This window comes from Podarcis muralis, chromosome 10, assembly GCF_964188315.1.
Source record: "Podarcis muralis chromosome 10, rPodMur119.hap1.1, whole genome shotgun sequence".
NCBI classification, from domain to species: Eukaryota; Metazoa; Chordata; class Lepidosauria; order Squamata; family Lacertidae; genus Podarcis; species Podarcis muralis.
The window spans coordinates 65,680,483-65,706,666 of record NC_135664.1 but is presented as its reverse complement, the minus strand read 5'-3'; the positions used below and the strand labels follow the sequence as shown (position 1 = coordinate 65,706,666).

The 26,184-nt window shown below is 41.3% G+C and overlaps 1 protein-coding gene and 1 long non-coding RNA gene across 29 annotated transcripts in view; one reads left to right on the top strand and one right to left on the bottom strand.

Annotated features, from left to right (window-relative positions):
• Positions 1 to 11,934, top strand: part of CELF2 (CUGBP Elav-like family member 2) — a 538,053-nt gene extending 526,119 nt beyond the window's left edge. For 26 of the 27 annotated variants that reach the window (XM_077935327.1, XM_077935325.1, XM_028746919.2 and 23 more), the window contains 2 exons: positions 244 to 387; positions 3,313 to 11,934. In XM_077935327.1, coding sequence (XP_077791453.1) covers positions 244 to 387; positions 3,313 to 3,440 — 272 coding nt within the window. In that variant the 3' untranslated portion in view covers positions 3,441 to 11,934. The remainder of the gene's footprint in view (positions 1 to 243; positions 388 to 3,312) is intronic. The other variant, XM_028746918.2, reaches the window with a different exon arrangement.
• On the bottom strand, positions 4,898 to 25,793 carry LOC114605550 (uncharacterized). 2 transcript variants are annotated; one of them, XR_013394448.1, is made up of 4 exons: positions 25,704 to 25,793; positions 25,265 to 25,291; positions 6,627 to 6,680; positions 4,898 to 5,000 (listed from the first exon to the last, which is right to left on the bottom strand). It is a non-coding gene; the product is annotated as an uncharacterized LOC114605550 (long non-coding RNA). The 2 variants fall into 2 exon arrangements; XR_013394447.1 differs by lacking the exon at positions 4,898 to 5,000 and having other exon boundaries at positions 6,570 to 6,680.
• Positions 25,794 to 26,184: the final 391 nt, after the last annotated feature.

Here is a 26,184-nt window from a genome sequence, read left to right as displayed (position 1 = left end):
TAAAAGCTCTCCTTAGCCTTTGGGAAGTTAGTAAGAAATGTTGCAAGTATTGCTACTTTGTTTTCTAGAAAACTGAAGTAGCGTTCAAGTTAAAGTCAAACTTATTTTTAGTGTGGTTTGTTGCATCTTCCTGTACACATGTCTGTTTCAGAAGCCTGAAATGGAAACGTCCAGATCTTCAGTGAACATTCTCAATACAAAACAAAAGCAGCTGTTCTCTGATGGTTTCCTCTTTTCTTAAAGGTCCAGAAGGAGCAAACCTCTTCATTTATCACCTCCCACAGGAGTTTGGAGACCAGGACATTCTGCAAATGTTCATGCCTTTTGGAAATGTCATTTCTGCTAAAGTCTTCATTGACAAACAGACCAATCTGAGCAAGTGCTTTGGTATGTAACGTTCAACACACAAAGACAATAGAGACGCACAGGATCTGTCTCCTTTTTACTCAGCATCCCATGTGCTGGCCCCTCGTGTTCAGAGTGATGTGGATATAATATGCTGTTTTCACAATGCATATCTAAATCGTTGCATTGTTGCATTATTGCCTATCTCCTTCCAACTCGACAGTTCCAGGATTCTGTCCTGTAACTGAGCATCTTGTTTCCCATTCAGAACAACAGGTATTCCTCAACACATTATAAATCACAACAAAAGCATTGCTGTCCCTCACATGTGCATGGTTTAAATGTGCAATAGCTTGCACATCCAAACACAAATCTCTCTCTCTCTGCCTCTCGGCAGATCTGATTATCTTCATCTCAGTTCTGCTGCTTGTTTGAGATACTTCTCCCCAATAACCAATATTTGCATTCTTGGCTTTTCACTTCAGGAAAAAAAAAACCACAGATCTTTACGGCTGCCCCTGCAAGGCAGCCAAACCAAAGGCACCCTTCATAGCCTAGGGTTCAAGGGTGCTTCAAGATGGGTGTTTCTGATGGAATGGATGGTGCCCACGCATGCACATTTTTCATTGAATCCACATGACATGGCCGGGCATCAATATGCCAGTATGTATTTCTCAACCCCGCCATATAATCTAAATTTACTTGCACCGCTTGAATGGCCCACGTGCCATGGAAGCACCAACAGATGTGAATGGAGATCGCACACGAGTTTGCCATCTTGCACCAACCTCATTCATTTCTATACGTCTCATGAGAGAGGTGCTCCTATGGTTTGTGCACAATGAAAGGAGGATGGATGGAGAAATATTTCCCCTTCCACAGAAACTGGCATTAACTTTCAAAGGTGCAGTTGAATCATATTTTTATTTCTACGGACTCTTAAAAAATCTATTCTGACATGCGCAACAAAAAAGTGTGAGGCACATAAAAGTAATTACATCCTATGCGGGGGAATGCCATTTATTATACGATCAGACTGTCTTATTATAGACGCCTAATTATTATCTTATTGTATAAGAAAACTCTTCACGTTGTACTCATTACTTGCAAATTATATTTAAGTCCTTTCTTCTGGATTTAGAAAACTACACAATTATTTTTATTTGTGTGTGTGTTGGCAACATCCCCCTACATCGGACATACAATATATAGCAAATGGTAACATTCTAATTTTAAAGATGCACAGCAATTCCATACTCTCCAACATTTTTCAGATGAAACTAGAGACACCCTATTCTACACCAGGAAACTTCTCCTGCGTTTGATCTCACCGCACACATAGATGTCCTATGCACATCTACATTGGTCGCCTTGAGCCAATTGTGGCCTCTCTGCCTAACTTACAGGATTGAGGAATCAAAACCAGAAACCATCGGGGTGGCTTCTGTAATTCTGGGACTGCCCCTGGGAAAATGGGACACTAGGAGGGTATGCAATTCTTTCCACTCCCCACTTCTCTGGGCAGTATGAAGTAGGTCTAGGGAGACCCTTTTAGAAAGCAGGTTTCCTTGAGAGGAGGGTTTCCTACAGGAACCTACTGTTCTTTTTGTAATAAACAACTCTCTGCATGGGTTACTGACATGAAGGGGCTGTCAGGAGTTCAGCCTACACTCGAGTAGGACCCTGGTAGAGACACATGCCCGACTGGCATGTTCTCTCCCTCCTGGTCGATCGTTCAAGAGCTTCATAAGCTTTCTTCAGCCCGTACATCACAGTGACCGATGCCTACAGACACACTTAAGGATCCGCAGAGTTTGCGCATCATGCACGTGACAGAACCCCAGCAACTCAGCATATTGGCTAATCTACTTTATTTACTTATAAACACACATGGAGCACTGCAGCATGGCTCCCTCTCTCTCTAGCATCAGACAGCAAAGAGGAAAAGAACAAAGAACACTTCACGGAACACAGTAACACAAACATCCTGTCTCCATCACTTCCCACTCTGTGGAGTCAAAACATACACCATCATGTGATAGACAACAATCCCATGACTGCAATCACGGAGCAGGAATTCTAACAGGGGCAACATGATTGGAATGGGACTGCGGGGCCAGACTTTTAGACACACACCCTCCCCATCTGTTGCCACACATCTCTATCTGATTGCTCTCATGCTATTTCTGAAGTGGGAACCTCCTGAGTGACTTAGATCCCCACCCTGATCTTCTAGGTTTCTAAACCACACAGGCAGCCTCCCCAAGTAATGATACTTCATGAAATACTTTGTCAAATGTATGTGAACTAGGATACAGGCTACCGTACTAGAAAGATAATATTGTAAGTACATCAGGAAAAGGTCCATTGTTACAAAAGACCCATAACTTTAAGACACAGCATTTCAGAATCGCTGTGGGAAAAATATCAATGCAATATTCACACTTAAATGTATGCTGCCTCAGTGTAACTCAGTACTGTATTGGGCATATGACTAGCAGAAGGTTAACAAATTTCCTTAAATTATCTTAGGATCCAAGCCCAGTTTCTGGTGTTTACCCACCCTCCCAGAAGTGCCCAATGGCCAGTTCCATATTGTTCATGGGGAGCCTCTCTGACTCTCCAAATAAGTTTCTTCGGGACAAAGGAGGTAGGAGGAGAAACCAAGCAGCTTCTGTGGACTTCCTTAAGTTAACAGATTCAAACCAAGCACCAAAGTTATAGGAATCAGAAGGTGGGCTGAGTTTCCATCGTAATCAAAACAAAATGAAACGAATGAAAAACGAACGAAACAGTAACCAATCAAAAAGGAGATGAATGGGGCTGCCCAAATTGAAATGCAACCATAAATATATACAACGAATATCCCTATTCCCTATACAGTAAAAGCACTTTACAGCGGTTGTTGTCGTTGCTTTTTGCTAACGCTTATGCCTTTTTCTCCCCAACCCGTTTTGTGTATTGCAGGTTTTGTTAGCTATGACAATCCTGTCTCTGCACAAGCTGCTATACAGGCTATGAACGGCTTTCAGATTGGGATGAAACGCTTGAAAGTTCAGCTGAAGCGCTCCAAAAACGACAGCAAACCTTACTGATCATTACCCCAGAAGCTTACTGCTATTAATTTAGATTTCTTAGGGTAAGTCCCTTGAGCAAAACCCATCATCCCTTGGGGAGGTTGAGAAAGAACATAAGAACACATTGCCAACCACCGCCAAGAGACAGCTGTGTGTGTTTTTTTCACAATACTTGCTTCCATTGTCCCCACCTGCTATAAGGGAAACTTGGCTAACCTAACTGAACGGTATTACTTTATTTGAATTTGAAACTTGACTTGAAAAAGAAAAAAGGGAAAAAAACCAACCTGACAAGGATAACACACATAAACACACACCCTCCAAAATCTTAAAAAGAATCAAAATTTTCGAGAGAACAAATGTTGCAGCTTAACTTTCTCAGCCTGGGTGTCCTTAATACTTTTGGATGGGGATAATGAAAGCAGGCAAACGTCTGAACCTAGACTTATCCAAATGGCACCAGCAGTTAATAGGCTACTATCAATGGCCCTGTGCCGGGAGAGGAACTCACTTAGAAACAACACCAATTATTTCCATTTACTTCAGTTCGATTTTTATTAAAGGGGCTTGACTATTTTTCGTTCTTAAAAGAGTTTCAGATTGACGTGATGTTATATTATCCTGTTTAAAACACTGGTCATCTTTATATATTTCACTTGCGGATTTTCTTTCTTTCTTTCTTTCTTTTTCTTCTTTCTTCTTTTTTTTAAAGTCCTTAGGGGATTTGTTTTTTAGAGTTTTAGTGTAAAAAAAAAAAGACTTAGAGATCCGTTTCTAAAGCTACAGGGTTTAAAATAAATAAATAAAAAGAGTGACAATACTTGATGTTTCTTGAAAGATAAAAAAAAATTTAATAATAATAATAGATAACAAAAGAAAGCCACAGGCCTGTAAATTTTATTTGTAAAAAGCATTTCTATTTTTATACAAAAATTTTTACTGCCTCAGAAATAATGGAAGTTATTTATTGCCTATTGTTAACTTATTGGATACCTAAAGAGCAGCTCTCTCTGCTAGCTAGATCCTTTTGAAGTAGTCTCTGGAGTATCTGTGCCAACAATGGGTGCTTTTTCACCGTTGAATTCTACATCCTACATGCTTTTTTATCCTCCTGTTTGTATTTCGTCTGGTTAACCTGTTCGTAGTTTCCATTATCTAGTTTAAAGTTTAGTTGTCTTGGACTATTCTCCCCTCTCTCTCTCTCCTCTCCCCAACCCACTCCAACACAGCACCCCCCTTACGTTGCATTTGTTGAAACTGGTTCTTTATTCTTTCCCCCTCCCCCCAAATAAAACAGGAATCCATCTTCTCTAACTCCTTTTCAGATGGATTCCTTTTGGGGGGTCCTTCATTGTGCCGTCGTTGTTGGCCAAGTGTACAGTTAATGCAAACTGCGTGAATGGCTGATATTCTGATGATGCAAGATTTGCATTAGTTTTCTCCTGCACCCATTTTAAAAAAAAATGATTTTGTTTCTGCTGCATAGACTCTCCGTAACTTTTTTTCCTCTTCCTTGTTTTTCCCTAGACATCTTCATGCTCGTTAGCTCATCGTTTGCCTAGCATGTCCCTGTGGCGTCTATAAAAAAAAAAAAAAAAGTTTCATCGTCCCGTCATTGTTTCTGATGTCTTTCTGACCTCACATCATAATTTGGTTCTCCTACTGACCTTTGATCTATAGTTTGAACCTTTGAAATTTGCATGTGACCTCATCTAGCTATACGAATTCTGGGAAGTCAATGTGAAAAGCATTGCTGCATTTATGCAAGATCAAAATTTATTACTAGTCAAATTAATAATAGGATTATTTAAATTTTAAAAAAAAGACACACACACAACCTGTGGCAAAATGTTTTGTTAGGGTTTTTTAGTTGTTCCTTTTTTCCTTTTTTTCCCTTTTCTTTTTGTGTTCAAATAAAAAATAAAAAATAAACCAGACTTGAAAGTATTATACAGAGATTGGCATTCTGGCTGGTCATTGATGACAATAGCAATATGTGTCCAGAGACAGAATGTTGGTTTCTAACAGACTACTTCCAAAACAGTTTGAAATGAAGAACTGTCTGATTTTAAGTCTCTAGAGGTCTGTAATAGTTTTTACATTTTTCAGGCAGTGTAAAGTTTTTTGATAAGGCCATTTTAGGTGGCTCACTTTCTCATTAAGAATATATATATAGAACCACTTTTTGTAGATTAGTATAACAAAAAAAAATTTACCCTGTTTTAGGGCAAATGCTACCTATTTCCGTCACCTTTTGCTGAACTGACTCACAAGTTAGACAATCCATGAATTAATGCACATGAAAATTACCTATATTTTATACTGTTTCAATGTACAGGAGAAAGGCTACTGTTAGCTGTTGTTCCATTGGTGCTTCTGTGAATTAAGTTGTGGTTTCATCATGGGTCTTATGGTCTTTAAGTGTTCTGTGTTTATAAGCAACAGGTTTGAAATTGGTTTTTACTTGAACAATATCAACAACAGAACAAAAAAAAAACGAATTTCAAAAAACGGAAAAAGTTGTTTGCTTAAAATTTAAAAAAAAAAATAAGTTTTCATGTGGAAAATAAAACTATTCCAGACTAAGTTTGTGTTGGCTTCTGTGACGCATTGGTGTCATATTTTTTTAAAAATTATTATTGTGGACAATTTAGATGTGTTTGTGTTCAGCAAAATGTGATCAGTTTTTTTTTCTTTTAAAGAAATAATAATAAAAAAAAGAAATCAGTGAAAAAATCTTCAGTGCCAAATTCCAAAGGTACTTTTCTTCCTAGAGCTTCAGTGTGTTTCTTGTGTGAAGTAATTTGATAACATGGGTATTTTACTATGTGTTTTGTATGAATCCCTAATATTTAAAGGAAAAAGAGGTTAAAAAGTTTGTTAACTTGCTATCCTGTGGTCTTGTTGCCTGAAGTTGTTGTTGTTTGTTATTTCTCTTGGATGTTTTTTGTAAAACATTGTATAAGTGCCCATGTTTCACTTTTCTAACCACTCTGCACATCAACGCTGTGAAAGCAAACCTCACAATGTAATTTCTTCATAATGTATGGAAACCTCTAAGGTGAGAAAGTTTTGAACTTTTAACCCTTTCCACCCAGAGCTGTCTTGAGTGTTAATACTTTTATACATTCACCATTTTGCTGTTTATTTTTATATATACATATATATATATATATCTATAGCTATAAATATATATATACTTACTTTTTGTGGTTTATTTAATACATGGTTGAAATCAGAAAAATGCACAGGGCAGACCTGAAGGACAAAATAATAATAATAATAATAATATTTTACTGCTGTCTAAATTTCTTCTGTATCTATAACTAAAAAGAAAATATTTAAAAATAGTAACTGTAGATCTCCTTTTTAGGCCTTTGGGGTTTTTTTGTCTTTTCTTAAAAGAGCTTTTAATATGCTGCTGGAATATGCTACTCAGTATTAATAAAATAAAATAAAATAAATTCTTTAATTATGTATTGTATGACCACTCCTAGGTAGGAGAGGTAAACCCACCATTTGAAATCATTAAGGGGGGAAAATATTTTTGTAATGAAATAAACTTTTGCTTAAATCCAATGCACTAGAACTTCCTGGATGAATCTTCATTGTGCACTGCAGATTAAAAAAACTACTTTCATGGATGAGGTTTACACATGTCGTAATGCTTTGATGTGTTATCTGCCTGAATTGTCCGCCATATATTGATGCAGATTTAATGGATGCAAAGTAGGTGGGGCAATATAATTTGCTGACCTGATTTCTGTTGATAATGGAGCGTGCAAACTTTTGAATTGCTGCAAAACCCTTTGAAAGGTAGAAGGGGAAAATCTTGCTGTCGCTCAGCTAATCTTGGGAACAAACCAGGCACACAAACCACCCACTTTCATGGGCTCAGATGTTTCCACAGCAAACAAGCTGTTTGCACTCTTAGTGCAGGTAGCCTGGACTGGATCGGGTCCGTTAGATCTATGTATTGGAGGGGTCTGTATCCAGAAAGGCATGATAGAAATAATTGTAATAAACAAGGCACAGGGCATTCCATTCAACCCCTCAACCCAGAATTATGGAAGCCATCCTGGCTTCTGACTGGATCTTGGAATGTCCTGGTTTTTTGGTACGGCATTCTGGCACGAGTTCAGCTGGCTCCCGCAGGAGCTCTGGACCAAAAAAACCGAGCCTTTTGATTTTGAGCAGCGGGATGTTGGAGGGTATGATGCCACACCTAACCAGCAGGGCAGAAGGAAAAAAGGCTCAGTTATGTACTAATCAGCCAGTGCACATATATTATCCAAGCAAAGCACAACACTTTAAAACATGGCGTCCCAAGAGGTACGCCGATGCCCCCCTTGTTCCAAAATGCCTTGGACCACAGACCAAAACAACCCTTGAACCATCTCCAGGTATCCAGAAAGTACTTCTGCCTTGCTCTGAAGTTATTTATTTTTATAACGTGCAAGCACAACTGGGTGGGAGAAAGGTAAGCACTTCGGATTTTCTTTTAACGAGTCTCTCCCCTTCCCACCCGGCATGGCATATCACTTTTTGAACTCAGGGGAGTCGACACGGAAAGTGTCAGAGAGGGGGGCGGTGGTTCAGAGCAAGGTCAGAAGTTCTGCTAGACAAATGGAAGCCTCAGGGTATGCCTGGATGCTAAGCTTTGTGGGTTGATAATCGGTCAGAGTCGTTGCCGCTGGCGTCACGCAGGCGTGTCACACTTCGCACTGCAATCACACGTCACATCTATGTGCTGGTGTTTGCAAATGCGACCGGGAGCTGCTGTCAGTTAGGGCTTATCAGTGCATGCACTCCGTAGACGACAGGCTAGCTGCATCCATGCTGGTGTTCCCCACAATGAGCATGCGAAGTGTGAAGAGCAGGCAAACATTCCTGAACATGCAACAGCCATATGGAGAGCAGTTACAGCGAGTCAAAGCTTCCTGGCTTATGTCTTTTACAGTACAGTACAGTACAGTACAGGCTTCTTCAACCTCGGCCCTCCAGATGTTTTGAGACTACAATTCCCATCATACCTGACCACTGGTCCTGCTAGCTAGGGATCATGGGAGTTGTAGGCCAAAAACATCTGGAGGGCTGAGGTTGGTCTAGGACTTCCTACCTCCCCTTAACGCGTCACATATTTGATTTAGTGCAGTAGCAAGCACAGGTGGCGCTTTCTCTGTGCATCTCTCTGAAATGAAAGGTTGCATTTGCAATCGGCTTTACTCTCTGCTTGCCTAACTAATCGCCACAACGTTCCATTTTGCTAGGTGGAAGTGTTCTGCGTAACTCAGAAGCTTGCATGCTACATCAACAGAAAGTGGTCCAATGTAAAAGGTATCTTTGCCTTACCTATTTTGTATCCCTTATTCTCTGTCGCAACAATATACGGGCACAGCCCTGCAAACACTCACTATGGAGAAACTGCTTTCATAGAGAGAAGAGAGGGATTCTGCGAATCCTGAGTGTTTGCAGGAAAGAGCCCAGGAAACTGAAAACAGAAGAAAAGATGCTGATAACACCCTTCATGGCTTTTTTTATTTTTACTTTGGATCGGATAACATTCCTACTCCTAAACCAAATTTGGGTCTTCTATTCTGGCAGATCATCCCCTTTCCAGGCCAAAACATGTCAGCAGCCCTATAAGCTACTGATAAAAGTGCCATAATCATTCCCCATTGTCTGTTCCCACTTCAGTCAAACCTTCCCCATCCCCCAAAACCCCCCTTGTAAAGTATCTTTTAAAAATACAAAATAATGATCACACACCCCTTCTTTGCTTTCAAGTGATTGTTTTATAGAGAAGCCCTGGGATGGAAAGGACTAGAATCCAAGTGATGCAAAAAAAATAAAAAATAAAAAAAAGGTTTCTAGCACACGCACTTATAGATAATGTTCTGTGTTATTCTCATATGTTTTTACTACTGCTGGGGCCTTCCTAAACCCTTTGAGGGCTATTTTGTACTTCTTGCAGCAATTTTTGCCTACTGGATTATCACATGTATACCGATCCACAATATAGGATCATCAGAATATGTCTTTCCAGGACATATTGTTGTTTGGCATTTAAATTTCCCAAATAATTGTGCTTTTCTTTCAAACTCTTCGGATCCCTTTCGTGAGGACACTCCCCCCCCCCATTCATTTCAATGGGACTTGCACCAAAGCCCCATACAAGCCCCATTAAAATGGCAGCCATGCACAATGGATTGCACCCAGTGTGAGCAACCCAGCTACTGATCCTTTGCCACGCAACCAGCCGGTGCCAAACTCAAAGAACTCTAGATCTCCTTGTCAATTTGCATGTGCCAACTGCGGCAGCTGTTCCCTGCCCCCACTGCTAGCTATTTTTCAAGCAACACTCGTTTGCAATGGGGGGGGGGGGAATCTGGAACTTAACCGGAAAAGAACTTCCCAGGCCTAGACCAGTTCCGTAGTGACAAAGGCAGAGATCCAAAGAAGGGAGATGTATATGACAGGGAGAGAAGCATCAACAGATCTGGAGCTTTGCTGACTGTTTCCCTTGACATTCCTGTGGCCAAAGAGGTAAGTTGCTATAACGTTTTAAAAAGCAGCTTGCCTAGGGCCGGCCCAGCCATGAGACCAGATGAGGCAACTGCCTCAGACGGCAGACTCCACAGAGACAGCAAGGTCCCAATGTAGATCTTTATTCCCTTGCCCTCGACGTAGATCTTCACTCAGCCCCTTCTTCCCTGGAGGGGAAGCGGTGCCATTTTGTGGTACACTTCAGGCGCTAAAATGTCTTGGGCCAGCCCTGGGTTTGCCTCTTTGACAGGGGAAAACTGCCACAAGGAAAACCAGCCAGTGAAGCTCTTTAACTGTACACGGTATTCACACTTGCACACGTGCTCCACACACTCTCCCCCTCTTTTTTTGCTTTTTCTGATCCCACATAGGCTATCTGTCACTCCTGAAATATCAAATTCTGGGGGTGGGGGGGTGGGAAGCTGCAAGAATGCAAAGAGCTTTACAGCAGAGGAAGGAAAATTATTCGAACGAGGGGAATTTGCTTTACAAAAACCAAACTCCAAAAGCACAAAGAAGTAGTTTTCCAACCAAAATCAACCAATTTCAGCAAAATTGCCATTTTTCAAAGGAGTAACAAGTTCATCTTTCTTTCACCATAGGGGTTATTATTATTCCTTGGCTTGTGCTACTCTCTGGAATCATTTTTACTGTTTCTGTTCTTATTAACTTAAGTGCTGATTAACAAACAAACAAACAAAAAGAGTTTTGTTTTGTTTTTTTTTTTAAAAAAAAGCTGTAGTTTTCATTATCTTTCTGAATGATGTCATAACAAAACGAAACAAAAAAGTAACCCTGTGTACCGGAGGGTGGGTGGGTGGGTGGGGTGTTGTGCTGTGAGAACATGTTGTTTGTAGATTATGAATAACTCTCTTTTAGTTGAGAATGTCTGGACCTTGTGACACAATCCATTTGCTCTCTGGGTGCAGCGCCCATATACAGAAGAGTCCCATCGGATCAACAAAGCTCCGTTTCCTCCTCTCCATGGTTTATGCACATCCTCCCATGCGCACTATTGGCCTTCCCTCATTGTCCAGGGGAAGTTACTTGTGCGCAAAGGATGCACATCAAAACCAGGTGCGTCTGGGAGGGGATGCGCGTCCAGGGCACACGCCTCGCATCTCCCCAACCATCCTGTCGCGCTGTGTACAAACAGATATTCAAAGAAGGAAACAGGGTTCTGTTGATCCCCATGGGAGCGCTCTGCGCATGGGTGGCGGTGCTGTATCTGTGGCGCAAATGGGCTGTGCCCCTAGGTTTCCTTTTGAAATTTTGTCAGAGAAAAGCCAAAGTTACTGCAAAGTAGTGGGAAACTTGTAAGACCATTTGAGTATTGTTTCTGTTTCGTTGATGAATTTGGATTTTGCTGTTTGATGGAATTTGAGCCAAAAAAAAAAACAAACCACACAAACCACAGGCTTTCCTATTTCTAAAACTTGATTGTACTTATGCATTTTGTACCAGTGGAACTTTTTATACTGGAGATTTAAAAAAATAATAATATGGAAATTTTTGTGGCTTACTCTTGTGGGCCTCCAGATCATGGCTGATTTTCAAGTTTGATTTCCAGTTGGTAGAAAGAAAGTTGGTTTTGTTTAAGAGAATTTAAAAAAACAAACTTTGGCTTGGTTTAATTCTTTCCCTTTGCTTATATTTAGTGTTTAGAATTTTGTCTTTAAAGCAAGCGGTAAGTTTCACTTTTTATTCTGTATTGTGCTGTTACACAATATAAAGATAAATTAGAATTTAGGAGTACACAGTCACTTTATGTGGATAAATGTATTAGTTAAAAAAAAAGTAGGGGTTTGCTTTTTTGCTGTTTAGATCAAAAGTTTTTTCTGATTCTTCTGTCTTCATTGTGGACATAACCGTGTAGTTGAAACAGTCAAACTTATTTTTGTAACGTATGTTATTGTGTGATGCAGTTTTTTGCTTCTGTCTCCAATATTAAACCATTTTCCTAATACTTGTCTCTCTTTCTCTCTGTGTGTTGTAATGTTGGTGGTCATTCCGTGTTGGTAATACATCTGCACACCTCACTGTTTCACGTCCCTGTTGATTTTTTTTCTTCTATTTGTCGTGTACAAAAGATACAGTCGATTCCACCTAAGTGAACATCTGATTGGAGAGTGAATGCAGATTTGTAGATACCCTTGCTCTATTTTACCTCCCAACTTCTTGCTCTCTCCCCCACCCCCCAATTCCCTGCTTTCAATCATTTTGATAATATAAGATTATTTAATTGCTTGCCTGAAGTCACATTGGAGATGCCTTTTTAGTCATAGTTTTTAGAAAAATCACATGTGTTTTATACACAAAAACCAAAAATCCTAAGTAAAGTTTTCCTCTGATTAATGGCTGAAAAGTTACATGTTTCTGTTTTTCAGGAGCATATTAAGTTTACTACCAAAAAGTTGCTTGATGGGAGTAGAATGTGGAAAATATTGGGATTTCTTCCAGAAGTTCTGTGCTCCCTGGCAGCATATGGAATTAGCCCACTGTTTCTCAGAAGTAATAATGTTTTAACTACAGGTAGGAGAGCCTGAGCCAAAACCCCACCAGGTGAACAAGCTTGTTAGAGACATACAGAGGCACGTGAGCTCAGAGAAAGCTAGTGGAAGTCAACAATAAAATAAAGAGCATCGCCATAGGTGCCGAACGGGATTATTTTGATCTTGGCATACATGGTACGCTATGGATAATGAAACAGCACAAATTTCTAAGGAGAAAAGGGATTATTACAATATTTATTGCCCTCCTGGGTGCCAAGGGGCTGGTTGGCCCACAATTGTATTTTCTCTTATTATCAGAGAAAACAAACTACCGCGAAAATAAGCTGCAAGCAGGCTTGTCGCTGGTGAAATCTTGATTCCGCCCAGTGCTCTTATAAATTTTGTCTCCATTTCATCGATACCACTGACCCGGGTGGGATTTCTGTTGTTGCTGCTGTTGTTGTCGTTATCGATTCGACTGATCAGAGATTCAAATTTATCAAGTTGGGGAGGGGTTCTGCAGATAGAGAAAGTTCTACCCCGTGCTTTCTGGGATTCAAGCCATACATACATTCCTTTATCCCAAACTCAGGAATTGAAGGCCATTTAAAAGTGCTCTTATAAGATGAAGTCCAGACTTCCCTTGTGACTTTTATTTTCTGGTCTTGACTTGTGTGAGCCGGTCACGCACAGTCCAAAATGGCAACCTCTTCAGAATAGAAACATTGTTCAATGGAAGCTCTTCTCTCACGGTTCTGGCAACTCCCCCCCCCCAATGACCCCCCAGTTCTGAGGAGCTTGTTCTGCAAGCTTCTATGTCTGTGGGTTTCGAAAGCGGCGCAAATTGTTGGGGGAAGAGCTGTCCTCCTGGGGGGGGGGGGCTGTTCCTGCTGCCTTTCACGTGGCTTCACTGTGCCTGCTTCCCACAGCCCCAGCCCCTGGTTCTGTTTTCCAAGTACCTCATCTGTGCAGCTGCATCGTGGGACCATATCCCATGATGCAACAGTGTGCCTGCTACGTCACAAGAAAGTAGACACTCTTGTTAAAAAGTAAAAATAGAAACAAGAATGGCTGGGAAGGAACTCATCTTCCCAGGTCAGTTTCATGAGCCTTAATTGTGATAAGTGCTGACAATCATTTTATTTCAGTGTAAAAGATGCAAGCATCTTTATTATTATTATTATTATTATTCATTTTAAAAAATGAAACGGGGGATGATTGGAATCAATAGGATGCAATGGCCGACACATGGGACATTTAGGTCCACATTCCACCTCTACTACTTGGTGGCCTTTGCCAAGCCATTCATTGTCTCTCAGCTGCACCTTTACATTTGTGAAATGTAAATCATAATCACCTCCATGGGCTAGTTATAGCAATGAGTTAGTTGCCATGGTACAACAACTGCTGAAGTCACTTCAACATCTTGCCTGGAACATTCAGATGATGAAGCAGAGGTTGGGGAGGGTCAGGAACCCTTTGGAGAGTCAGGGACTCCTATTATTATTATTATTATTATTATTATTATTATTATTATTTCTTCAGGCGTTTATAAAGCTCATTGTTTGCCTAATACCATTCAAAGTGGCAAACAGTGTGTGTGTGGGGGGGGTACCTCTCTGTTACCTCAGGAAAGTTGAAAAATGGTAGACCTATTCTTGACTTCCTGTTGGGTCGCCCTACAGAGCTGGTGGTCTATATTGGGCTTGGTGGGTTATGCAAGCCGCAAGGGGCCTGATTCAAAAGCGGCGGGTAGAACCACGCTCCATCTCGCCAAAGTAGCAGCAGTGGGAGGCATTCAGCATCACCTTCCTACCCACCCAATTTATGCCCTCCAAGTACTCCTCTACCCCCCACATTTGCCTCATGGGGAAACCAGTGTCTTGGTAATCCCCACCCCATACGCAACACATTGTTCAATCCACAGTCATGAGTGGCAGCTCTAGGGTCTTCTAACGCTCCCAGTTCCTAGTTCCACTTTGCTAATATCCACAAGGACCCCAAACAACCTTGAGATTCCTTTGCTCCTGTAGATAAGCCATTTTGAGATGGCAGCCGCTGTATGTTTGATATTACAGTGTTTCCATATTCCCTTAGCCCTTCAAAATTCAGGCTTTAGTGTTACAGGAACGTCTACAAGAACAAAGTGGTTTGTTTTTCCAGAGGGGAAGATGTAAGGGCAGCCCTTCTAGTATTTAGAAGGTATCTGTGTCTCCACCTACAATTCAGGTACGCTTGTGCTTCACATAGGCTGCAATCCATATCCAACTGATGGCAGTGGCAAACCTCTTTGTGGTCTTAACAGCAAAGGGCTGTGCCATTAGCGTGTGTCTCTCTCTCTCTCTCTCTCACCATAGGAGCTTTATTTCAAAGTCCAAAAGATTTCTGAATACCTCGCTGGAGTGAGTGTTAATGTTTTTTTATTTACAAAAAACAACAACAACCCAATTTGGTGGTCCTTAGGTATCAGGCTATGGAAAAAACAGTGTACTGTGTTTCATTCCTGATAAGTGAATAAAAGCATTGTGTACAAGCAATCAGGTTATTCACTTATCAGGAATCGACTGTACTGCTGGTTTGGCTGTTTTTGTTCTTCATTCTCTGTTGTGATCTCACAACTTTGCTGTGTCCTGTTTGTTTCCTTTCCCCTTCTTCTCCTATGCTTTTCTTTCGTTCTCTCTTTTCCTTCCTACCTGCCTATTCTTACTCCTCCCTATTCCTTCCTTCCTTCCTTCCTTCCTTCCTTCCTTCCTTCCTTCCTTCCTTCCTTCCTTCCTTTCTTTCTTTCTTTCTCTCTCTCTCTCTCTCTCTCTCTCTCTCTCATATATGCTCTAGCACAATCACTGGGAAATATCCCTTCTTTTGACCATGAAACATGCTCTCCAAGTGGGGAACAAAAATCTTAACAAAATCTATGCACTTGCTATCAGGAACACAATATTGGATGTGTCTTATATCTATTTAGTGCGTGAGTTCTTAAATAAAACTACTGAAAGGATACTTTTGTCTGTAAAAAAAAAATATTGAGGGATTAAAAGCAAAGAGTTTCTAGGGTCTGGATTTTATTTTTGTTAAATCTAAAAAAAGGGGATGCAAAGTTTTAAATTCCTCCATGCCAAATGAAATTTTTTTTTGTATGGTATATTTAATCTATCCATGAAACTTAGAAAAAATGGACTTACAGGGAAGAGGGGAAATGGGAATTCCTTGAGCACAGAGCAAAAATTTCCTGAAAGCCAAGATTGTTATCAAAACATGTTCCTTTTACAATGTAAAGGCTATATTAAGGAGAAAGACTATTTTTCTTACTAAATATGAAGCCATTTTTTGGACACCAGAGAACAGTTTAAAGTGTCTGATGTTTGCCATATACCATAATAAACTTATTCTGTGTCTGAACTTTTGTTTGTGTATTACTATAGATTGCACATGGAAAACGCCTGCTTTGGGGTGTAAACTCTGATCAACAGATTTCTGTAATTTTAGAGAAAGGCAATGGCCTGTACACCTATCCATACTCACAGGAAAAAAGTGAGAAGATGTATCATCACTGATGACAAACAGTATGGAATTGGGGAGGGGGTGCCAGAACCCTCTTAATGGCTTGCTCCAGTCCAGACTGCCTCATGGCTGTAAGCACATCTCATGGATTTTATTTTATTTTTTAAGCCTGACAAATGAATCAAAAATGAATAGGTTTATAAGCTTATACAGTGGATGCTCAGGTTGCGAACATGATCCGTGCGGGATGAACATTCGCAACCCCCAGCATTCGCAACATTCAGTTGTGCGTCTGCGCACGCACAGGTTGCGATTCTGCGCATGCACGACCGCCAAAACCCGGAAGTAACACGTTCCGGTACTTCCCGGTTTCGGCAGTCCGTAACCCAAAAAAACGCAACCTGAAGCGTCTGTAACCCGAGGTATGACTGTAAGTCTATAGAATTAAAATGGAACCCTCTTTTTCAAAGCTCCATCTCTTATGAAAATGTCCAAATGCACATGTTAAAGGTAAAGGTAAAGGTACCCCTGCCCGTACGGGCCAGTCTTGACAGACTCTAGGGTTGTGTGCCCATCTCACTCAAGAGGCCGGGGGCCAGCGCTGTCCGGAGACACTTCCGGGTCACGTAGCCAGCGTGACATCGCTGCTGTGGCAAGCCAGAGCCGCACACGGAAACGCCGTTTACCTTCCCGCTAGTAAGCGGTCCCTATTTATCTACTTGCACCCGGGGGTGCTTTCGAACTGCTAGGTTGGCAGGCGCTGGGACCGAGCAGCGGGAGCGCACCCCGCCGCGGGGATTCAAACCGCCGACCTTTCGATCGGCAAGCCCTAGGCGCTGAGGCTTTTACCCACAGCGCCACCCGCGTCCCTTTTAATGCACATGTTACTCATCGCCACTACCTCTTTTCAAGCTAAACCTATTATAGGTTAAAATATATATTGTATATAGCCCAGTGGTATTGCCCTAAACCAGGGGTCTGCAACCTTTAAGACAAAAAGAGCCACTTGGACCCGTTTCTGAAGAGAGAAAAAACTGGGAGCCGCAAAACCATTGCGGCATTTAAAACAAATATAACACTGCATATATTGTTTCTTACCTTAATGCTATATATACAGGATCGTAACACATGCACCGCCCCATGCGACGTCACAGCCAGTACAGCGCCCGCCACAGTGGGGAGTGTCGGGGCGCACAATGCGCCTCCTCCCCTCGCTAGTATCCGCCCCAGAGCCGCAGCAAAGGTGTAAAAGAGCCACATGTGGCTCCAGAGCCGCAGGTTGCAGACCCCTGCCCTAAACATTTGTGGAAATCTAGAAGGGCCAAACCTTTATCATTATTTTTGCAGCTGCTCTTATAGGATGTGGACAGGCAGTGACATCTAGTGAATAGCAGCAAAACTGGAAATGTAAACACTGAGGAACTGGCTGTAGCAGCACACTCATTATATCTGATCAAACACCAGCATTTGTAGGCAGGGGGGAAAACCACAAATGTGAAGAACTGATAGTGACGGAAGGATAAGTCTACTCAAAAGCAGGTCTCATTCATTTCAGCTGGACTTACTCCCAGGTAAGTGTGTACAGAATTGCCTTCCTACAGCTTAGAGGAAGAGCCAGTAGCGTTCCACCAAATTCACCTTCAAGGGTATTCAAGTAAACAATCCTAGAGGTTACAAAGTATGGACCAGCATGCGAAAACATTCCCCAGAATTGAGCACAGCCTACACACAAACTATAACTGTGGGGAAATAGCTTCTAGCACCCTCCTACCCCTGCCTATCGAAAGGCAAAGTTTTTGTAGACTCCCGATTGGTATTTCACACGCAAGACTGTTCCACACAGAACCTTGAGAATCATCGGCCAGCAGTGCTACTTCCTTGCCTGGATAGCTCAGTTGGCAGAGCATGAGACTCTTCATCTCAGGGTGGTGGGTTTGAGCCCCACGTTGGGCACAAATATTCTTGCATTTCAGGGGGTTGGACTACATTACCCTTGACGTAACTTCCAACTCAACAATTATATAATTTCAGCATACTCAACCTCTCCCACTGTACCTACAACCCAAAAATGCTAGTTCCAATCCAAAACAGCTGTGCCTGGCTTTTTAGGGCCTAACTGAATATGAGGTACAAGACCTAGGATCAGATCACCCAATGTGAGGTTGAGCATAAAAACAAACATGGGAGCCCAATGAGCATTAGAGGAAGAAAGATTTATCCCTTTCTCACATGCCATATCCACTGTTCAAACAACATCCCCCCAAGCTGTTAATAGCTACACAAGCTGGAAAAGTCAGGCGTGGTCTTTCCGCCATCCCATTGTTAATATCTTCTTGTTTCAAATTGGGGAGATGGTTAGGGAGAAACAGGGCACTGAGTTGAGGGGCATCAAATTGAGAAGGTCCATAACTAAGAAGATCTATTTGGGGGCACCAAATTTGAACCTCGCACAGGGCATCAGTACCAAGACACACACACAAACACACACACCAATCTGCTGCAGCATCCCATTTCACACTAGCCAACCATATATCTTTTCTCACTCTTGCTCCCCAGCAACTGATTTTGCTGATTTTATCTGTGTTTAATTTATCTGTGTATCTATTGGGGTGGTTCTTTAACAGTTTTGTTTATTTTTATCTGTCCTTTATTGATTATTTTATCTATTTTTTTATTTTTTTATTGCACAGTTTTCTGATTAAGCAGCATATAATTTTTTATATAAAAAATGCAAAATACAGAGTCATTCTGCCTGCACTCCTAGGGGCAGCATATAATCATCGTGACTTCATTAGTCTTATCCCCCTTCCTTTTCTCTCTCCTAAATCTTCTACAATTCAACTTCAACAGAGAACTGCAGGTTCTAGTATGTGAGACTATGAGTGAGAAAAACTTCACTATCTACAACATCCACAATTTTATTCCCCTCTATCATGTTCCCTTTTATCTCATGTTTTTCCAAACAAAATAACCCAAAAAAAATCTGAGCAGCAATATGCAGTTTCAGTTCCATGACTGTTGACTGGCAATGTGACGAATGCATATTTGACCATCCCTAAACTCAATGTATCCGGGGGGAGGGGAATGTTTGGTAAGGATAAAGCTATATAATAAAGGATGCTGTCACAATGGAAGTATGAATTTTGAAAATTTCCACTTTTAATAGCACTTAATTAAACAACAACTCAAAAACTATGGCCCCAAACAATAGATCTTGACTCAAAACACTGTCCATTCTTAGTACTGGCACCAGTTCCTGACCACTTACTTTTATAGACATTGTTCTAGCTTTAAAATACTGCAGTATCGTACATTTATACTGTAGAAGTCCAAAGATTCAAACACCAAGCCAGACACTAGCATAAATAATGCACCAAATCAGAGGTTTCAGTTAGATAAGGAATGAGATAAATAAAAGAGCTGCAGCTTCCTGGCATTTGTATGAGTTTGCTCCTCAGTGGAGAAACTATATATTCTGAGAAACTCTATATTCCTCAAATAGAATAAAAGAAGTTGGAAATTTCACTGCTTTTCTTTGGAATTATTATATGACTGTTAATCTAATTAGCAAGCGCGCGCGCACAGAGAACACATTTTTTTCCAGCTCCATTCTTCCTCCTGAACAGCCAAACACACAGAACATGTGTTTGTGACATACTGTGATCAGTTTAGATTCTACAAAATGGCAGCCACTACAAAAAAAGAACAGCTCCCAGAAGTGGTCTAACTCAAGAGAAAAGCGCAACATGAAAGCATGAATACTTCCACTTTCATGAACTGAAAACAATACAAGCTGCCATTTCCAAGTTCACAGAAGGGGGAAAAATGATCTTGCCTGAGCTGGCTGCTCACTTCTTATGTTGATTACCCAAGTAGATCGCTCACAGGAGCAATTATCTCTGTAAGCGGCAGACATATTTCCAGTTGCTGAAGCCCATATTCAGCCTGGGATACACAGTAACTTCCACAAATGTATACCTCCTCGCTGGATCAGGGCCATGGAATTTCGGTCCAAAAAAAACCAGAATCAGCCTGAAATAACAAAGCAATAATGTTACATCTATACCTGTTCCAAACTGTACTTATTGCCCAGAGTAGCCCAGTGGGATCCCCGATAACTAGCAAATTCCAAGGTGCCAAAAAAGAAAGAAAACCCAAGTATTCTTTTGCAAAGCAAAGTGTTGTCCCTTTGGTTTCTTGCATGTTGCTGTTGAGAAAGCCGCTCAGTTTAGTTCTCACAATCCTCGGCTGGAATTTTCCATGAGCTGGGTCCAGCAAACAGACCCAAGGCTGTGTACCTGCTGGTGGCTTAAGAACTGATTTATGCTCATTTAATTAGTTTTTTCAGTTCAGCTAAAGGCCATGCCTACTTGCTCTTTCACCAGCTGAGCAGGTCATCAGCTTGCAATGGGACCTTTCGCTTGCTTTTCTGCTGATTTCCCCCCCCCACTTTGTCGCAGTAAACAGGCTCTTGGACAGTGTGCGCCGGATAAAATCTATAAATATGATTTATTGTTTTTAATATGGTGCCACAGTCAATGGTATCCCATTTAGGGACATGGAGAGTTTTTGTTTCTTTCAGCACCAGTGCAACTACCCTTTCGCTGTTGCGCAAAATATAGCTGCCCTTGGGTCTAAAGGAGGACAATTTATAACCCGCTGCTCCTGCAACGACCTGCATTTTGCAAACAGAGGGCTATGCCTCCACCTGCCTTGTGAGGTTTCTATTGGTGCTTCACAACTTTAACCTGTTGCAGGATCTTAGCCAGACCCAACTGAATATAGCAGAGCATACACAGACTTCCAGAAGCAATCAGCTGCAGGCAGGCAGGATGAAGCAGGAACAAGACGCTGCTACCAGTAACTTGGTTACTTATAGGTGTTTATTATTTGCAGCAGACTCACAAGTTACTATATACAGGATACAGACACGCATCTTAAACTCTCTCTTAAACTCCAAATGACTTTCAACACCACACTGACCAACCAACTATCCAGCAAGGAAGGCCATGAGTCGTCATGCCTATATGGAGACCTCAACCTATAGTTGAGCTGTATCCAAGGTCCCATATCTCTAGGCAGAATAACTCCCTCTGCTCAGTCTTCTTGGCCTTCGGCCAGCTCTTAGTTGCTTTTGTGTGAAACTGCACGTAGGCAAAATCCCAACAGTTTCAGAGGTTCCAACATGTGGCAGTAACCAGTGCAGCACAGTTTCACCCCACCCTCAAAGGAGATGCGAGAGTTCATCCATCGGCTCAACAGCAGCCTCTCACGATACTGTGCTCCGACAGCCGTAGCATTGCTGCAAGGTTGGGTGGCCACCTGTCATTGATACATTAGTTGAAATTCCTGCATTGTAGGTTGTTGGGCTAGTTCAGTGTTTCCCAACCTTGGGCCTCCAGCTGTTTTTGGACTACAACTCCCATCATCCCTAGCTAGCAAGACCAGTGGTCAGGGATGATGGGAATTGTAGTTCAAAAACAGCTGGAGGCCCAAGGTTGGGAAACACTGGGCTAGTTGACTCTCAGGATCCCTTCCAACTCTACGATCTAGGATCCTGTCTTCCTGAAAGAGCTGGACTTGGTTAACATGGCGCCCTGAGCAAGCACAAAATTTGGTGTGCCCCACTCCCAAATATTTTTATTTTCACTATCAGATCATAAGAATCCTTATTTGCGTCAGCCACCAGTCATAGCAATAAAATAAAATGTACTAAAGACAGAGGTAAAAACTTAACTATGCAAAATACATTTGGGAGGTTTACATCATGGGTAGGCAAACTAAGGACCGGGGGACCGGATCCGGCCCAATCGCCTTCTCAATCCGGCCTGCGTACGGTCCAGGAATCAGCGTGTTTTTACATGAGTAGATTGTGCCCTTTTATTTAAAATGCATCTCTGGGCTATTTGTGGGGCATAGGAATTTGTTTTTTTCCCCTCCCAAAATATAGTCTGGCCCCCCACAAGGTCTGAGGGACAGTTGACTGGCCCCCTACTGAATCCCTAGTATACATCAATAAATAATTCCTTTCTGTACAGTTGCTTTTTATGGAACTTCTCAGTAGGTACCTATATAAATACAGCTTTTCAATTAATAATATTAAATATTGTTTATTTTTATCATTATCATTATCATTATGCACCCAATCAGCTTGGCACCCTGCCCTAAATCCAGCGCTGAGCCTGACAAACATTTCCTGCATTGCATACATTAAATTATCTGGGGCCTCCTCTAACAATTTGTCAGTGAAGGTATCAGTGAATTATGTTAGCCATGGGAGAAGGGAAATCACCCTTGATCATACTGGCTAGCAACCCTCTCTCCCTTTGCGGGGCAAAGTTTTGGGGTCTATTAATTGTTTGCTGAAGTTCCAGTCATGCTATACCTTGCTGAGTCTATAATTGAAAAGGTATCTGATCTAAATGGAGAGTGATGTGTAGATCCTGTTCTGGGGAACGTAGTTTCTGACAGTGCTTGATCCCAATGCCAATCTTTATTCGCTGCTTGTTCCTTATATAGATCTTCCCTCACCCCTTCTTCCCTGGCGCCATTTTGGGGTCTGCCTCGGGGGCCAACAGATCTGCTGGTTCTATTATGTTATTGGGCCGGGGGTTTAAAATACACACACACACAAATAGTAGCTGATTCACATATTACACTGATGTGGTGCACTGTGTGGTGATAGCTATGCCTGATCACATGATGGCTTCCTCAAAAAAAATTCCTGAGAATGGTAGTCTCTCTCATAGAATTTCAGTGCCTAATACTCCCTGGGTATTAAACCAGCTTAATCCTGAATTAGATGTGCCCACAGTACAATTTCAAACAGTCAATCTAAGATCAGTTAAATCTAACCACAAATTCAGAACTCTTAGCTAGAATTTCTGCTGAAATTTTGCTAACCAAGAGACAGTCCTAATTCAAATGAACAACCTACCGTATTTTTTGCTCTATAAGACTCACTTTTTCCCTCCTAAAAAGTAAGGGGAAATGTGTGTGCGTCTTATGGAGCGAATGCAGGCTGCGCAGCAATCCCAGAAGCCAGAACAGCAAGAGGGATTGCAGCTTTCACTGCGCAGCGATCCCTCTTGCTGTTCTGGCTTCTGAGATTCAGAATTTTTTTTTCTTGTTTTCCTCCTCCAAAAACTAGGTGCGTCTTGTGGTCTGGTGCGCTTTATAGAGCGAAAAAAACGGTACATTTGCTCCTTGGTTCCAGTATGTCTCTAGGCAACCTGAGGTGCTCTTCCAAAGGCACAATTCTAATTTGCTTTGGTTTTGTAACCCCTCACTGCCTTGCAATTTAGAACTGAAACAAACAGCAGACAGGACTTGACTACACGCCAACATCAATAAACATATGAAAACTCTGAAACTCACCTACAGGTGGTACCTAACACCAAGAAAACTAGCGCTAATACGCCCAGGAACCTCACCAAAATGCTGGAGAGGGTGCACCTCCACAGGCACATAGCTCCACATGTGGTGGGAGTGCCCCAAAATCCAACTATTCTGGACAACAGCCACACAAGAAATATGTAAAATAACTAAGCAAGTATTAGACATCACCCCAGAATTGGCCCTACTAAACATCTTCCAAGACAGCAATGCCCATTTACACCACAAAGAACTCATAACCCACCTGCTTTCAGCAGCCAGAAGCACCATAACCAGACACTGGAGAGACCTGTCAGGAGGAAGCATGGACCAATGGTACCAAATAGTATGGGAAACAGCCCTACTAGAAAAATTAACCAATAAACTGAAACTGAAACGGGGACAAACAGAAGAAGACGCCTTTACCCCGGTATGGCTCCCCTTTATCAAATACACAGCCCAACAAGACAATGACAATAATCCACCAACAGCATACAAATCAATATGGCTAAGCTGATCCAAAACACCCACCCACCCCACTCACACACGAAAGCAAAGATCACCACAGCCAATCACAAACAAACAACCACACCCTAGGCCAACCCCAACCTCTCTCACCACCAAAGGAACACAAGTGAACAGCACAAGCAACACTGACACCAAACCCTACATACATTAAGCATAACAGAAACATCGCCACCCGACCCCACCCCCACCCATCTTCCCTCTCTCCACCCCTTCTTCTTTTTTCTTCTCCCCCTAATGTCTCAACAAATGAAACTGATTTGTAAAAATGTTACATGGAAAAAATATGAGACACATTACACTTACTTCTGTAAAATACGAAAATCTTTAAAAGAGAGAGATGAAAGGCCCTGCTGCATCAGACCAAAAGTTTATCCAGCCCAGCATCCTCTCTCACTCTGCTCACCCCGTCGTTTCCCCCCAGCCCACTCTTTTTTATATTGTTGAGGAGCCAGTTTGAGAGAAGAGCTCTGCGTAACTCAAAAGCTTACACACTGTTTTGTGAACGTTGGCTGGTTCAAACAACAGTATTGTTCTACAGTCCCAACAATACTGAGAGTGGTTTGACATGTATAGCTTATTTAGGACAAAAAGCTCGCAAGGAGGAACAATTAAAACGGCGCCGTATTTTGGAGGAAAGGCAGGATAAAATAAAGAAATAAATGAAACGAAATGCTGTTTGGGAATAGAATGGCGCAATATGCCTTTCACCGCATTATTTTAAATGCCTTTCCTCAAAAATAGAAAATATTCTTTTCTGGGGGAAAAATATGTTTTTACTGCTGTGGCAGCTGGTGAATTTTCATCGTCCACTCAACAGAACATGGAGGCAGAAAGGAATGAGCCGTTCCTTGACCCTTCTATTATTCCTGAAATTAAGCTTCACAATCCACTGTGAATACTCTACTGCAGACACATGCCAAAACAAGGGCTTTTTCTCTCTCTCTCTTTTTATGCTGCGGCTCACAAAGACTCTTAAGTCCTTTTTATCCCTATGGTAACCGCCAACCATTCATTTTCGGGACATGATGACCTAAACTGCCAAACATTGTTATGAAGCAGCAAGCTCTTTGGAAACACGGCCGTATACATCACTAAGCTACCTGAAGAAACATAGGTAACAGAGCGGGCAGAATAACTTTGGTTTGATAGCAAAAGAAGGCATTCCTTCCACTAAACAATAAAAAAACATGGTTTGAAGAGTCCTTTCAACTAGGCTGCAGCATTTTCTGAAAAAATAAAAATAAGTTAACTCGTTTATGCCTTCTTGGATGTCCCAGGCCAAATGGTGTGCGACAGATGATTACTTTTCTGTGGTGGCACCTGGTTGACTTTTATCAGTTATGTTGCATCTTTTCTCCGCCATTTCAATAGTAAGACTATTGTGAACAACACCGAACTTACCTTTTGTTGGTATCTTCATGAACTTACCTAAAAAGATAAAGAAAACAAAAGACTGAGTTAAGCACTTGAAAAATCCATTGAAATCAAACATTATAAAGTTCATCTTAGGTTGGGTAGTTTGCTAGTCTCTGTGGCTTTGCATAATGTTTTGTATTTTTCTCAGAAGATTGATAAATAATGTATAATCATTTTGGCAATTATTGTGTGTATATTAATCGCCAACGTGTTGCATGAGTCGTACTACTATAAGTATGACTTAAGGCGGATACAACAGTCCATGTTTTGTGCCGCTGATTTTATTTATTTTAATTTATATTGTGTTTTATGTATTTATTTTGATCTCTTATAATATTCAACATTATTGATAACTGCCCAGAGAATGCCAGTTTGGGGGCAGTTTAAGAACATTGTTAATACAAACATAAAGACAGGTACTTACAAATATCATGGTTGATAGGTGATGCCTTAGAAGCCAAAAGATGCAATCTTCTCTAGCACCCACTTTAAGCGCCATGGATCATCTAAAAAAAGAAAAATGAGTGTTCTTTAGAACTATCGCTTCATACTTATATATATTTATTGATACTCTGCCTTTTCCCCTGACAGGGACTCAAAGCAGTTTGCAGTTAAAATAAGAACAGCTCAAAGCACAGACGAAAAGCAATCATTAAAAAAAACAAATAAGCCTTAATAGAATTAAAACTCCATCTACCTATATTAAAAAAGATGTATTTGAGATAGAAAAGATAATTACAATAAAAACAGCACAGCACCCTCATTTGAAGCAGGCAATTTCTCCCCAAGTCTGTGGGATAAGAAAGTGAATATGTTTTATGCAGATATATTAACAGATCAATTATGGCTGCAATCCTATATCCACTAAGCCCCATGGAACTCAACAAGACTTGGTTCTGAGTAGA